General features: G+C 43.7%; 1 protein-coding gene across 1 annotated transcript in view; it reads right to left on the bottom strand.

Moving 5' to 3' along the window:
- Window positions 1-15,371, bottom strand: part of PRKCH (protein kinase C eta) — a 119,506-nt gene that overhangs the window by 58,382 nt on the left and 45,753 nt on the right. Inside the window, exons 3-9 of the mRNA XM_071745310.1 lie at window positions 11,040-11,190; window positions 10,065-10,099; window positions 8,519-8,607; window positions 6,787-6,916; window positions 5,754-5,881; window positions 3,784-3,927; window positions 2,976-3,149 (exon numbers count right to left, since the gene is read on the bottom strand). Of these exons, the coding sequence (XP_071601411.1) occupies window positions 2,976-3,149; window positions 3,784-3,927; window positions 5,754-5,881; window positions 6,787-6,916; window positions 8,519-8,607; window positions 10,065-10,099; window positions 11,040-11,190 (851 nt within the window). The remainder of the gene's footprint in view (window positions 1-2,975; window positions 3,150-3,783; window positions 3,928-5,753; window positions 5,882-6,786; window positions 6,917-8,518; window positions 8,608-10,064; window positions 10,100-11,039; window positions 11,191-15,371) is intronic.

Raw genomic sequence — 15,371 nt, 5'->3', positions numbered from 1 at the left:
CTTGAACTGCTTGAGGGTGGGGAGGGGGTGGCTCCTAACTGAGCACCCTTATTCCAGGTGCAGCTCACCAGTGCCAAGCAGAGGGCAGGATGACTGAAGCAGACCAGTGCATAATTTTATTTATGTGCAATGAGACTGCACTGCTGGCTCCTCCTGAACTTGGCACTTAAATAAGCCCCAGGTACCTTCTAGCTTGGCTGCTACCCTGTCAGCTACTTCCAGCATCTCTTGATGCATTGTATGAGATCAGGCTCTGACTTTGCTTTAACAAATGATATGAGACCTCAAAATGGCTAGTTCTTGAAAAATTCCTAAAGGCAAGTCCAGTAGATCATCACTTAGCCAGGATCTCCATGGAAAGCTGGAATCATGCTTTGGTTTTTTATAACATGAACTGTTAATACCACATTTTCAGAGTTTGGGCTGCAACTGTGATAGCTGTGATGTGATTTCCATGTGACACCAAGTGAAACTGGGTATTGTTTTGTGTAAACCTCCTCCCAAATCCAAACACAAAAAAGTGTTTGGTATTTTGATATTTTTGGTATTTTTAAATATGGCTGCAGGGTGACATTTTGAATACGTGGTTACTGCTTTATTTTAACATATATATATTCTTTTCTTCAAAGTTCATGTTAATGGAGGGGGCAATCCAATGCCATGTAAAGAACAAGCAGAAACCCTAAGTACTGTACAAACTCAGTTGAGCCCTCCTGGAAGGATTCTGTCCAATGATTACCCTTCTGTTGCAATCATTTCTCTGTTGTAGCAAAGGGATTTAATTATGATTTTATAAGCAATTTACATCTGGTTGTAATGGATTGAGGCGGGTGCCACCGAGTGCAGAATGTGGACAAAATATGCAATGAACCATATTAGTCCGAAATCTACTTTTGTAAATGCTTCCCTTTTTGGTTTTCTTATTGGAAGTGTTCTTCTGTTACTGACAATCCAGACAGTGTAGCAAAGGAGGATCCAAAGAAAAGAGGAACCTGGGGGAGACTGCATATAGCAGTGTCCTACTACAGGAAGCACCATTCCCTTGGCACCCCTTCAGAGACTGACCAGCTCTGTGTTCAGGGCAGCAAGAGCTTTGGGCTTCTTTCCTCCACTCCTCTGACAAGAAGCTGGTCCAGAAATTCCTATTCCAGGCTGCTCTACTGTTTAGCAACCTCCTTTTCATTTCCAGCCTAACTGTATCCATAGCCAGTCTAGACTCATTTAATCTTTGCCAGCATCCTGACAGCTTTGTTTCCCTCCTCGATGTTCAACATCTGCAGACATCAATCAGATCCTCTTTTTGCTTTCAGTTTGCTAGTCTAAACAGGCTGAGTTCTTCCCTTTTTTCCCCTTTGCAAAAGACCCAGCAATTACTTCATCAACCCAGAAGACCTTGTCAGCACCCACAGCAGATTGCATTCATTTTTTTGAACACGACGGATGGCAGTAGCACGATGACCTTAAATCTTCCCTGAATCCATGGGAAATACTCTACCCAGCCCAGGAGCACACTTGCCATTTTCACATCTACATTGCAATTCAGTGAGGAAAGCCATAGCAAAGAGCATAGCAATGAGTTGCAAGAACCACTGCTATCCCACATCTGACACCAAACAACACATATCAATACTGGACTTTCCTGATTTTTTTTTTTTTTTACATTAGAACTTCAGGAAAACAATTAAAATCGGGGGCTATTGTCTTCATATTATGACATAAAAGAGGAGTTTCCTTGGTTACTAGTGACAACAGTGAGCTTGACGTTTTGTTTCTGCTATACAGCACAGCTGCTCTGTGAACAACTTGAGCTATATACTGAAAAAAAACCCAAAAACAAGAAACCACACACACCAACAAACCACCTCATTTCTATTATATGAGTCTACTCAAGAGCTCCACCCAAAATGAGCACAGTTGTTAAGCTCCATAGCTGGCTGTTGCATCACCCCAGTGAGAAGACAAACTGGTGGGTGGCAGGATGCATTTGTCTGCTGCTTCCCCTCTGATCCCCCTAGGACTAAGATTTTGGGTTAATGTAGGAGGAGTGAAGTCACAATTAAAATGGCAAATTTCTCCTGCCTCTTCTAGGGGGCAAACAAACTCTGTCACCATTTAACCGTGTACAAAAAGCAACTGGAAAGGAACCCAGACAGTCTGGAAGAGCTACGCTGCAGAAAATGCTCTGGTCCTAATAACAGCTCAGCTCAGGGACTCCAAAACTTACTCCCAAACTTTTTCTGGGACACTGCTGTGGCCATTGCCTTCCTTCATCAAAGCCCCTCCTCCCCCCCCCATCAGCAAAAACCTGCTAGCCACATGCACACCAGAGGAGTCCCTAAGCTGTGTGCAGCACGTGTGCCATCCTCCATTGAGGTGCCCACACAAAAAGTGACAGCAATGCCACCATTTGTCTTATCCACACAAGAAGAAATACCAGCTGAATATGGATCTGATTCAGTGTCCACCCATCTCAATAAGATCCATTCCACTAATCCCAGAAGGATCCTCCATTCACTTCTGAGCACTATACAAGGGCTGGTAGAGACAGGAGGCTACCCCTGTTCTTCCAAGTACAATTCATTGAGTTTGCAGATAATTAAAATGCAAGTACAGTCCTGCTAAAATTCAGGTACCAAGACAGCAGAGCCTGAGGACCCACAGCAATAGGAGGAGGCTGTAAGTCTTAAGACATTTGCACATAAGGGTTTGGGAACATTCAGTGGCACAGAGATGCTTCTAGGAAGACAGAAAGAAACCCTTCCCTGTTATTAGTATTTTGTTAGGGAGCTTACAACAAGCTAGGACTTTGTTTACCAAATGCCCAGCAGATGTTTAAAGTAGAATATAGCAGAGTGCTTTGTTCACACTTCAGTAGAGAGGTTTCTCCTGGACATGTGGACATTTACTACAGGCCAGGGACCAAATACACAGGATACTTCCTCTGTCCTGAACACGCCAACCTGAGCTATACTTACAGGAGTCTGGAAGCAGCAGTAGAGCTTGGTGAGGAACGGGTGGTTCCTTGCTAAGGAGAGGATGCGTTTCTCAGTCATAGTGCATTCAACATCATCATCTTGGAGAATGACATCCTTCTTCAGTACCTTCACTGCATAGAGCTGCCCGCTCTCTTTCATCTTGGCAAGCATCACCTAAACAAAACAGGAAGGTGAGTCCCAAGAGCTGAGCCCAGCAAAGCTTTCTGACATTAGAAAGGGTCAGTTATCCCACGACCAGGCTTGTGGATGCAAGTGACTCAGCCTGATCAGTGTACAATCAGTGACAGAGGCTGCTGTCTGCAGAAGGCCTCTCTGGATGGAAATGCCTGCACACACTGCTCCAACATCTCCCTGGTGGAAGCTCATCCAGGGCAAACCCCCTGAGCAGTGCCATCCATCTCACTTCCCTTCTCAGTTACCAGATTCAAATGCACTGTTTCACACTGGCTTTGTGGCAAAGCAGAGAAATGAAACCCCCATCTCACTGCCTTTGAAACCACTGCCTTGTTTCCTTTAAAGGAGAAGTCTTTACATGCTCCAAGAAATGCTGCCCAAACGGGTGCTAATGCACACACTTGCAGTTTCTGGTATGAGCCCTGGCATGCAGCTCTTCCCTTGGTTGCTTGCCTTCTTTTTTGCAATATCAGTTCTTCACTTTGCTTTTTTTTCTTTTTTTCCCTTTTCTGCCTGATCTTTCCAACCAACATAATGAAATAACATCATCTACCTTAAAACTTCTTCTATGAGGAACATGGTATTCCCCAGGAGAGCCATGAGTAACATTCACCTTTCCAAAACTGCCTTTTCCCAGCACACGAAGGAAGGTTAGGTCTTGGATTCCCAGTTTGCTCGCTGAGCTCTCACTAATGTTGTTGCCATCTTTCAGGCTGCCTTTCCCCTGATGTCTCAAAGTAGATCTTGAAACCAGTTTCTGTAGAGGAAAGTGAAGAAGTATCAGTCTGCATAGAAATTAAGACTTTTGACTCAGAAGTGTACACAGAAATCCAAGTCTCCTAACACCAAAATAAGGAGAACTGCATCATTTCTGCCATATCTGAAGTGCTGGTGAGATGTAGAACCCAAGCAGGTTTCATATGAATCTCTTAGGTTTCTACCTGATTTTAAGACACCTAAGGCTCAGTTCAGTGGGTCCCAAACTTCAAAGTACTTTTCTTTCCTACACCCAGGCTGCTTGCTTCCTCCACTGATGTAAATTCAATGAATGAAATGCTGCTCATTCCCATGTCAGCAGTGAGGGCTCTGCATTTTTAGGAACTGTACCAGTATTAGCACACATTTCTAGAGCTTGTGGTTTACAAAGATTAAGTCAACATCTGGTGCCCTCTGCTCGTAGCTCTCCAGGTATGATTATGCAGAGAAGCCTCCACTATTTTTTATTCAGCCTGATCAAAGTCACACAGACTTCTTGAGCTCCATCTTGTGACTATTTTGATGTAAAGCAAAAGTCTTCTTGCAGGGCAGGTTTGTCTGACTGCCACAGAAATGGCAACCCCAGCCATGGGGAACTAACCAAGAGCATTTAGGCCAGCACCCAGCAAAACTCCCAACAGATTTCAGCTTGCAGCACAGCCTGAGCACCTACCTAGAGCCTTTCACTCACAGATAATGAGAAGAGATTGTTAAACACCAAGCACAGATTTTTGTTTCCCTGGTTTCATCTCCTTTTGATGTGCAGACTAAGCAAACAACAGATGCTAACAAGTGCTTATCTTTACAGAGCTGAGAAGGGAGTTTGAGACTTGTGTTTCCTTGGAACTCCCAGGACAACTCTAACCCTGAACTGCTACAGCATGAAGAGCAAAAATCAGAGTCTCCTTAGCTACAAACATACTGAAATCAAAAGGGTCAGCAAAGCCTAATGAGCAGGTTAGGAGGATACAGTATCACATGCCCAACTAATGTTGCTGATTAACTCTATGACAAGATTTACCAGGTCTGGCAATTATGTTTTGGGTTTTAATAGTTTCTTTTTGGTCAAATAAAATTAATCAAATGAACATGTTATTATGGGTTATTGTGGCACCAAGCAAACTCACTATTAAAAGCTGCTAGCCAAGGAAATGTGATGAAAACTTTTGTCAGATGACAACTCTGATTTCCAAGCCCTTTATGGGAATTTTCAGTTAATCTCTAACAGTGTGTTTTAAACACTCTGCATAGAAACATATTCAACAGTTGGATTTTTAGGATGCTTTAAATACTGACAAGCAGAAATTGTACATGTATGTCCCAATACTGGCAGCAAGCTCACTAGAACCCTGGCTTGGACAGCAAACACCAGAGACAAAGTTGTTTTGACAAGAACACTAAATTTTAGCTGGGTAAACTGTAGTAAAAGGTGAAATGTTTTCCCCAAAATCACTCAGGAAAAACAGTGACAAAGTGGAGAAGATAACCTTGGCCTTTGCTTGATCACTCATTAGTTTGGGGTCTTATTCTCTTCTCATTCATGCCAAAGATATAAAAAGAGTCCATTAAGTTCCACCACTGTGAAACATAAGCAGACAGCAAAGTAACACCCATAGACTAAAGTCTCCATCAGTGCAAACCTGGATATAAGACACCCATTTTCCCAGTGAAGTCTTTACCACAAGGCACAGACAGTAGCAACCTACTCACATAGTCCATCACCCAAAGCCATCTGCCTTAACAGAAATCTGACTTCTCCTGCACCCACTCAGCTGCAAATATTTTCAATAGAGAAGAAAAAAAAATAAAGGAAAGAAAAAGACTCACCGAATTTGGGGAAATGCTTCCTGGCTGCAGACCCATGCATGCCAAGGTTTTGGCAAGCTCTGCTGAGTTCACCCCACAGTTGGGTGCCACGTTCGCTTGGCATCGGATGTGGACGTTCATTTTACAGACTGCCAGGGGGGATGGTGGGGATAGAAAGGGAATGCAGAATAAGAATTAAAATAAAGTGGAGGGATTTACTGCTGAGAAATAATTTAGCAAATCTGCTTCAGGATCTGGATCTACCTTGTGTCTTTAGACTTTGCCACCAACCTTAGCAGAAACAAAATGAGGACTCTCTCAAGAGAATAAACTCCTGAAAATCAAGAATTGACCTCAAACCCTCCAGGCAGGATGCCAAATTGCCTGAAGCTACTGATAATCACATGTTTGTCAGGTATATAAATACCAGTGCAGCTATCTCTAATTAAGATTTATAATGCCAAAGAATTTACAACAAACTTCCCCTGCATTTGCAGGTATCTAATCTTAAAGGTATTTTGCTCAATGGGAAACTAAAATCTTTCTTGCTTTCCTTCCTGGATGCACATACACCCTCTTGTGGAAGATGAAGGTACATGAAAACTGTTTGTTACCCATATGATTTTGCAGTCTGAATAACTGAAACAAAAACATAATACCAGGTCATGCTCCATCATCCATCAACAGTGTGACAGACAGGGTAGTCAACCTAAAGCAGAGACCTTTTTTTCTCCTCAGATGCCTTTACATTTGTCTTATCTCATTAGCTGTGAAAATGCCTTCAGGTAAATGGAAAAATGAATGCAGGAAGCAGCAATACCCAGGACTACTTTCAATAACACCAGTTAAACAAAGTTCTGTTCAGAGTGCAAAGTAAAGTCCTTCAGGAAGACTGAGATTAAAAACTAGATCAGCATTTTTGTTAGTTCTCACAAAGATGCCTATTCATTGCTCAGCTTTCTGTTGAAGGTTGCACAAATCAAGCCTACACAGTGCATCAAGAGTTTTAAAATATATGTATTTTGTGAAAAGTTTGCAGTAAGAGGCTGCTCACTTTTACACTGCAGGCCCTGTCGCATGATTCCCCAGAGCAAGGAACCACAGTGGTCACAGAAAGTTGGGACTTTGTAGTTGTGGACGCTGAATTTATGAGGGATGTTGATTCCAAACCTCTGTTCAGTCACCTGAAGCACCAAAAGAAGAACACACACAAATTCAAACACACACAAATAACCTCATGCTCATGCATTTACGTGCAAAACTCTGAAAATAATTCCAACTCAGAAAACATCCCAATCCAGCATCTCACTGAGGTTTACTGCACGTGAGCACTGGGTGACCAACCTCACCTGCCACAAGCCTGCTCTGGTTTCCTGGCCAGTCAGGCTGATCTAACTAACAAAACAGATTTTTAAAAGGGATGCCAAGTCAATCTTAAATTGTTCAATCTAAATTAGAAGTGTGGATTAACTCATCACAAACTTACCACACTGAAGTGCCACATAGAAATTATGTTAGCAACAGCATTTTGCAACTAACCAGTTTTCAAAATATTAACTTGCATACTATGTACAAGAATATAATTTTAGATCAAACTGTTTCATTTAATATAGAACATTTTCCAGCTCCTCCTAAAATTCTCATTTGTCTTCTCACCCTCTTTGTTATAAACAGCCTTTCATTTCATGTCCACATTTTGCTTCCATCACTTGCTCTCATCCCCTTTTTAACCTTCTTCTTTTCCAACTGTGAATCATGCAGGTCTCAAAGACACTTTAGAAAACATTAGAGCAGCTGAAGAAAAGCATCCCCGTTCAACTTCTTCATTACTTTCACAAAGAGAAGTCAAGGGTGAGGCCAAAACAATGAATTTGAGTGGTGCCTCCTCACCTCTGTCTGCTTTTAAAGTTGCTTAGAGGTGTTATAAATCCTTCCTAATCCTTAAAAAAGGGGTGAGAAGACTCACCACTTATCTTTCACTTTAGCCTTAACTTTCACTTCAGCCTTAAGCATTTTAACTTATTTTCATCTGGTTTGGAACGGGTCATTTTAAGTAGTTTAGTTCAGCAGTTGGAAAGCAAGAAATAATGAGCAAAAAAATTCCTTATCTGCACTGGAAAGAAAGTTCCTGCATGGCATGCAATACAGAGCTATCTCCTGATTAAAAATATTTCCACTGAATTTTCCTCAAATGGTTATTAAATAATTTCCAGTTGCTGAAATGAGACATGCAATGTACAGGGCAGTTTTAGGTGGGGATGTTACTCCTGCCAAATACAGCCAAAAAGAGCCAGAAAAAAACCCTTCAGAAACACAGGTTATGCAAGGTTCTTTATTACAACATAAATAATTTCACAGAGTAAAGGTGTGAAGCAATGACTAAATGGGCACTTTAAATAACCAGAAAAGAAAAAAAAAAAGAGGAATAACAATGACCAGTGGTTAGATTTTAAAGCCAGAGAAATCCACATTAAGAACTGGGCACTAAATTTTGATGACAACACAGTTAATCATGAAAGATAATTACTGAGGAAAACAGTGGATTTACTATTTTTTTTATGTTTTCCAAAGCAGACACTATGCCTTCCTGAACTATCTGCTAGGATTAATAGAAGAACAAACAGATGATATTGCATGGACTTTATGCATGTCCCTATCATTCCTCACTATAAATCTAAGAATTAAGATAACACAGAGTAAATTCTATTACAGGACAATGCCCAACAGCCCAGAAAACCTCATGATTCATCTATAATGTTCACCCAAAATAACCCCCATGACTTTACCTTGAGATCGTTCTTGTTGGTATTGTTTTGGCACGTGCAAGCTGTGACAATGAGATGATGGCAACGCTTGTGTACAACACAGGTGCACACTGGGAAATAAAAGAGGAATGTTGAAAAGAGCTGTTGAAAGATTCAAAACACATCAACCCATCAGCTGGCTTCTTCAAGGCTCAGCTATATCATTGGGACACAGTAAAGAGATGAGAAATAACCAGGTGGCTTGAAATTTCCCTCCTCTTATAACAGATCTGGAGATGTATCTCCAAACCCATTCCAAAAGAAATTCTGCATGGGATCAGTCATTCATACAGCCTTGAAAACAGCTGCCTGTATAAAATATAGGTGATGCTCACAGAAACAACTGCGTGCCTTCACGAATGAACTAAAAAAAAAAGTGCTGTTGGAATTATTTAGCAAAGTGTTCCTCTCAACGCACACAAACAACACTGGAGAGGTCTAAGATACCAAAAAGCCATCCCTGCATCTCAGTGCCTCCTTCTGTGGATACCCAAGTGAACCCTGCCCAGGTCAGTCTGTCATTAAGGCTCAGTGCAATGTTTGGAGCTGGACAACAGTGTCTGGGCTAATTAGCCAGTCCATCAAGAGGCTTAATCAGCCCCTAAAGCAAAGTTGGATTCTCTCCAGGTCTGAAGCTGGCTTGGCTGGAATCAACTTGGATTCCTCCCCCAGTGTGCACTGCAGACACCAAGGGCCACAACTACTGTTGACCTGAGGAGATTTCTGTAATGGAGACTGCATGTTGCAGAGGTGCTGCTGGGTTCTGTTTGTTGCCAACTCAACCTTGCACTGATAAGGGTCTATCAATAACATTCACTTTCACCCAGAAATTTTATGCAGGGGATCCACTTTTACTCATAGCTTCCTCTCACATGAGGACACCAGTGCCCTGTGACATTGCACAAGGAACAGGCTGTGTTAGAAGGCTATACCAGTGACCAGACATCCAAGTAATAAAATAAAAATAAATAAATAAATTAAACCTTACAATAGAAAAAGGGAGAAGAAGAACAATAATTAAATGCAAACAAACATCACATACACCTGTACAGGCATCCAGGTAAAACATGCATTCAGACAGAGGTACTGTGCCAGCCCACAGAGCTGTCCTTTAAAGAGGTCACATCCCCAAATTCTAATTTGTTAAAGGAGAAAGGACCAGAGGGTGGCCATCCCAGCAGGATAATTTGTGTCCCAATACAGCGGAACACTGTCCTGAAGGGACACTGGATCTCTCAAGCCCAGCTGGGTGTTGTATCTATTTAGCAACCCAGTGGACCTGCAGAGGAGGAAAAGGGGTGAGCCATGGCAACCAGACCCCTGGGTGTGTGCATGCACGTGGGGGTTTGTGTGCCTGCAAAGCCATCAGCCTCACAGCTGCTCAAATACACAGTTTTGGCTGACTGGGGAGGAAGAGGAGTGGTGAATTCAGAGAAGCTTGTAAGCATGGGATGTCCCAGCAGCAGAGGAGACAGCTCCTGAGACAGCACATCCAGCACACGCATGGTGCAGGAGCAGAGCACTTTACCTTGGCACTGGTATCCCTGCTTCCCAAACACGCCCCTGTGCAAAACAAAATAGAAACCTAATTTAATATCAGAGAGAGAATCTTCTGGCAGATCATTTACAGAAGAGAGACCCATTTAAAATACAAGAGGACCCCCAAATGGCCAGATCCCCAAGGCAAAACTGCCCAGGAGTTTTATGGTTTAATTCAGCACAGGAGTGTGAGAATGTGACAGCACCACAAGAGCTGCAGCTGACAGGAGAGGCTGTTAACATGGATCTTATTCCCAATATTCCACCTCACACTGGTTTCTGAAATATTTCACTTTATTACAACACACATCACACTTAGACTGATGCCAGTAGCCCACACCCTGTTATTATCTCTCCCACTTCATGCTGTTTTGAGACATAATCTAAGTTTTTCTCCCCCTCTCTGCCTACTCCCTCACATGGATCACCCCACATCTCTGATGGCTTTTCTGTTTTCAGGGATTTTCTCTAACCTTTCAAGCAACTGTTTTGTTGTTTTTATTGGGGGTTTTTTTGTTTTTTTTTTTTTTAATTGTGATCTCAAAGCTCCACTCAAGTTAATATCTGGATTCTTTCTCCAGATTCCCTGGGATACTTTTTTTCCCCCTTGAAAAAATCACAGAATCACAGAAAGTTAGGGGTTGGAAGGGACCTTGAAAGATCATTGAGTCCAACCCTGCTGCCAGAGGAGGGTCACCTAGTGTGGGTCACCCAGGAACATCTATGCTTACAAGCAATGAACACTGCCCCAGCCCCACACCCTCCCAATGCTTCCAGGCACACATCACCTCTGGCCTTTCTGCAGAAGATGCCAGTTAGCACCCCTGGTGGCCAGGGAATCATATTGGTGTCCCACAGTGAAGTACAGAATAACTGATTCAAGGATCTGGGGTGGCATGCTGGTTCCCAAAAAAAAGCAAAAGGAGTGGGAAGCTCCACACCACTGCATTAGAGCCATTCTTACCAGATGAACTCCCTGCAGTGGGAGCAGTAGGTGGGCTGTCTCAGGTAGGTAGCCATGAATTTGTGCCCATTCACCTGATGCACTCGCCTCCTCATCGCCCGCTGGCGCTTCCGAGTGAGGTTCTTAAAAATTCGATCCCTCTGGAGGGTTCCTGTGAAGATGGAAAAACAGAAAGATGGAAAAAAAAAAAAAAAAAAAAAGAAAGAAACCCAAATCATTGACATGATTACACACAGATATTATTCCCGGTTTTCCCAGGCCAGGAAACGCTTTCAAAGGCCACAACTGCATTCCTGGTTTAGAAGCTGGGGGACCACGCTCCAGAATGAAGGAAGCATCTGGGCCAGGCAACAGAGGCAGCTAATTGCAAAGGCTGCTTAGCTCAAAATTACATTCTTCACCTAGAAATAATCACCTCTTCCCATCTTCCTCTCAGCTCCTCTCCCATGTTGAGACTTGCCACTGACCCAGTAATTCACAAGCTGTAAACAGACCAGAAGCTCAAGGCCAGTAAGTTATTATAACTCATTGCTTTTTGGGCAATAACTTCTCAAAACATGACTGTGTGCAAGCAACTGACCAGCCGTGCCCGTGCCTGCCAAGCCAGAGCAATGCCTTGCCCCAGGAACAGTGTTTATCCCCCTTCTCATACTGCACTTCAGTATCACCACCTGTAAAGATTTTCCTGTACTGGATGAAAAGGCACAGCCTAACTTTTCAAGGATTGTTGGCTGTTTGATGTGTGCTACTCTCAGCTTTCCTTAAAGGGCTTGGTTTCAAAAGGATAGATAATATTTTCAAGTTCTGGGCAGCAAGGACAGAGGAACTGCTGGCATTCAAAATTATCTCAAAATTCAATTTATTTTTTAAATTTTTTTTTTAACGAGTTCAGCTCAGCCATGTGATGGGTTGGCCCTGGCTGGACACCAGGTGCCCACCAAAGTCACTCTATCACTCCCCTCCTCAACTGGCCAGGGAACAGAAAATACAATGAAAGGCTGATGTGTCAAGATAAGGACAGGGAGATCACTCACCAGTTACCACCACTGGCAAACCAGACTTAGAGAAATTATTTTAACTTATTACCAATCAAGTCGAAGTAGGATAATGAGAAATAAAAACAAATACCAAAAACACCTTCCCTCCATCCCTCCCTTCTTCCTGGGCTCAATTTCAATCCCCAGTTGTCCATCTCTTCCCTGCAGCAGCACAGGGAGACCAGAATGGGGGTTGTGCCTGGTTCATCACACGTTGTCTCAGCCACTCCTTCCTCCTCAGGAGGACACCTCACACTCTATCCCTGCTCCAGCATGAGGTCCCTCCCACCATAGCCAATCCTTCATAAACTTCTTCAACATGAGACCCTTCCACGGGCTTAAGTTCTTCATGAACAGCTTCAATGTGTGTCCCTTCCATGGAGTGGAATCTCTTCAGGAAGAGATCCCTTCCCTTCAGGAAGAGATTGCTTCAGCACAGGTCCCTTGCAGGGTCACAAGTTCCTCTCGTAGCTGTTCCACAGGCTGCAGATCCATATCTGCCACACTGATAACCTCCATGGGGCTGTTGGGGACAATCTGCCACACCATGGTCTGCAGGAGAACCTCAGCTCCAGCCCACCTCCTCCCCTTCCTTCTTCACTGACTTTGGTCTGCAGAGTTCTTTGTCTCACAGATTCCCACTCCTCTCTTCTGTGCCTACAGCTGCAGGGTTTTTCCTCCCTTCTCACCTTACAGAGGTGCTGCCACCATCACTGAAAGGCTCAGCCTTGGCCAGCAGCAGGTCCACCTTGGGAGCTCTGTTGGACCTAAGGGAAGCTTCCAGCATCTTCTCACTGTACCCCCCCCTCCCCCCAACTACCAAAACCTTGCCACACAAACCAAACTGAAGCCATAGAACAATTCCCTACCAAAGTTCAATTTACACAAAACAGAACACAGCTCCAGATCAGGAGAGCCATTCCCTTACAGCAGCAGCCACCTGACCTGCAGACCACAGCCAGCTGGTCCCCAGGGTCCTTGCACAGACCAGGTCAGACCCAGCTGAGCTTCCCAGATCAAAGCCACATCTGGGGCACACTTGGCTCAGAAGAAAGATCTGTAATTTGCTGTTTTCAAGCTAGTTGCTTTGCAAACTGAAGCCCTGACAACACATGCATTTTAGGGACACAGTCTGCTTGAGGTGATCGTGCACCAGCGTCCCTACTCAGGACTAATTTTAAGCATGGACTGGATGCAAAACAAATTCCAGCTTCTGCCAAACCCTTGGCACAGATGCACACAGGAAGGGACTGGGGGTCTGTAAACTTCCCACCCATCAGATCACTCCAGAGCAGTGGGCTGGCAGCAGTACCCAAACACAGCTGTTACCACACAGCTTCATTTACCCAGAAAAAAAAAAAAAAAAAAGCAGAGCATTTCCCTGCTTTCAACTGGCTTTGCTGCTTAACCACCGGGGGATCAAGAAAAAAAAAAAAAAAGCTGTCAACCTGATCAAGGCTTGAAATGCAAGAGTCCCACATCACAGGAGTACTTCCCAGTCCTCTTTGTAGAAGTGGAGATAAGGAAAACCACCCTGTCAGTACTGAACCCAGCCACTTCAAAGGGCCTGAGCCACACAATGTATTTTTCCCAGTATTCTTGCCACACAGGTTTAGAAGCAAAGCCAGCCATAAAGCTGGAGGGGTTTGGGTTTTTTTTGCTGTGTTCTCCCAGCCACTTACCCACGTGTCCAATTCAGGCACTAATGGAAACCTCCTATCCAATGGCATAACAGACAAGGAGCGAGACTTGACTTCAAGGCAGCTTGCATTTATTTTTAATATGGAAGCACATGCTACAAATTAAGATTTTCCCATTAAAACATAAAAAAGGGCGTGGGGGGCTCATCCAAACACTTAATAGAAACTTGCTTTCTCACTGCAGAGCTTCAAGCAGCTGAGCAGAGAGAGGGTGGTGCAGAAAAGCACCTTTGAGGAAAGTGCTTGAACATGTCCTTAATCCTCCCTGAAATCAGCTGGACCCAAGGGACCACTGCAATTGCCAGCCTGAATCAGAACATTGGTCCATCTAGTCCAGCATCCTGCCCCTGCCAGTGGGCAACCAGTAACACATGACAGCAAGATGGAGGAACCCTGCAGATGGGAGATAATTAGCTTCTTTCCCACACACAAGATGTTATTTTGATCTCCAGAAGTAAGAACTGATGTGCAGTGGTTTAAAATCCTTTCCAAACCTTCAATCATCATTGCACAGTTCCAGTAGACTTGTTACCCACCATAGGAAACATAGCTGAGAAAAACTTCAAGAGGTCAAGCAGTTCATCTCTTTTCCCAAAAGAAAGATCAAGAGTCAGATGCTTCACTGAGCCCAAGCCTCCTGCAGCTTCATGGGAGAATTGAAAAAATGATGTTTTTAGAAAATCCATATAGTATTCACCGAAAAAATTCAAGAGAACACCTCCTTGATCTAGGTTTAAGCATATGCTTAAATGTTTTCCTGGATCAGGGCCAGAAAACGTAGTTGACAAAGTGTTTTGGTGTTCAGCACCCACAGGAGGATTTCCAAGGCACAGAAAGGGAAGAACAGGATTTGTGAATGGGTGGTGAACACTTCAGTGCATCACCTAAAGAAGAAGCCCAGTCTCCAGCCTTGCTCCATAACAGCTGCTCCATTTGAAGCCCAACAGCTGATGCCCTTTATGTTCATGCACTCACATTTACCAGAGTGTAAGAGAATATGCTCCCAATTTAGCTCACATCACTTCTGACTGGCACAGTTCCCCTCAAGGATCAGCATGGGGCAATTGCCCTCCTGGTGCTCTCCAGGCAGCCCACACACCACCAAGAGCAAACCAGCCTCATGTATTAGGAACAGGGGACACTTGAGAGTGGCCCACAAAGCCACCGAGTGGGACACTGTGGTACATCCCTGTGGTCTGCCCAGCTTTGTGGATGCTGCAATTTTAAAATGGCTCAGAAAGACAAAAAAAAAAAAAAAAAAAACCAACAGGCACTTAGTTTTTCCTGGGCAGCTGGGGAATGCCCACACTGGTGGATCACATCATCCACATCCAGCCTTGACCCTTCTCCTCTCAGCTGTGCTTAGCCTCCACCCTCCTGTCCTCCAGACACCAATATCTCCTTTGACAGCTTCCATCTTACAGATTTGCTTTCCATTAAAACACATGCCACAAGTTTGTCTTTTTTATTGTTTTAAAAGCAATATTCACATTTAAAACATTCCTTAAATTCCACATTTTCCCACAGTACTTGGGTGCATTTTCCTGCTTGTTTCTCCAGATGCTGCACATCCTCCAGGTGATCCTCACCCATGT

This window comes from Heliangelus exortis, chromosome 5 (assembly GCF_036169615.1).
Source record: "Heliangelus exortis chromosome 5, bHelExo1.hap1, whole genome shotgun sequence".
NCBI classification, from domain to species: domain Eukaryota; kingdom Metazoa; phylum Chordata; class Aves; order Apodiformes; family Trochilidae; genus Heliangelus; species Heliangelus exortis.
This window is presented reverse-complemented; position numbering and strand designations above follow the sequence as displayed.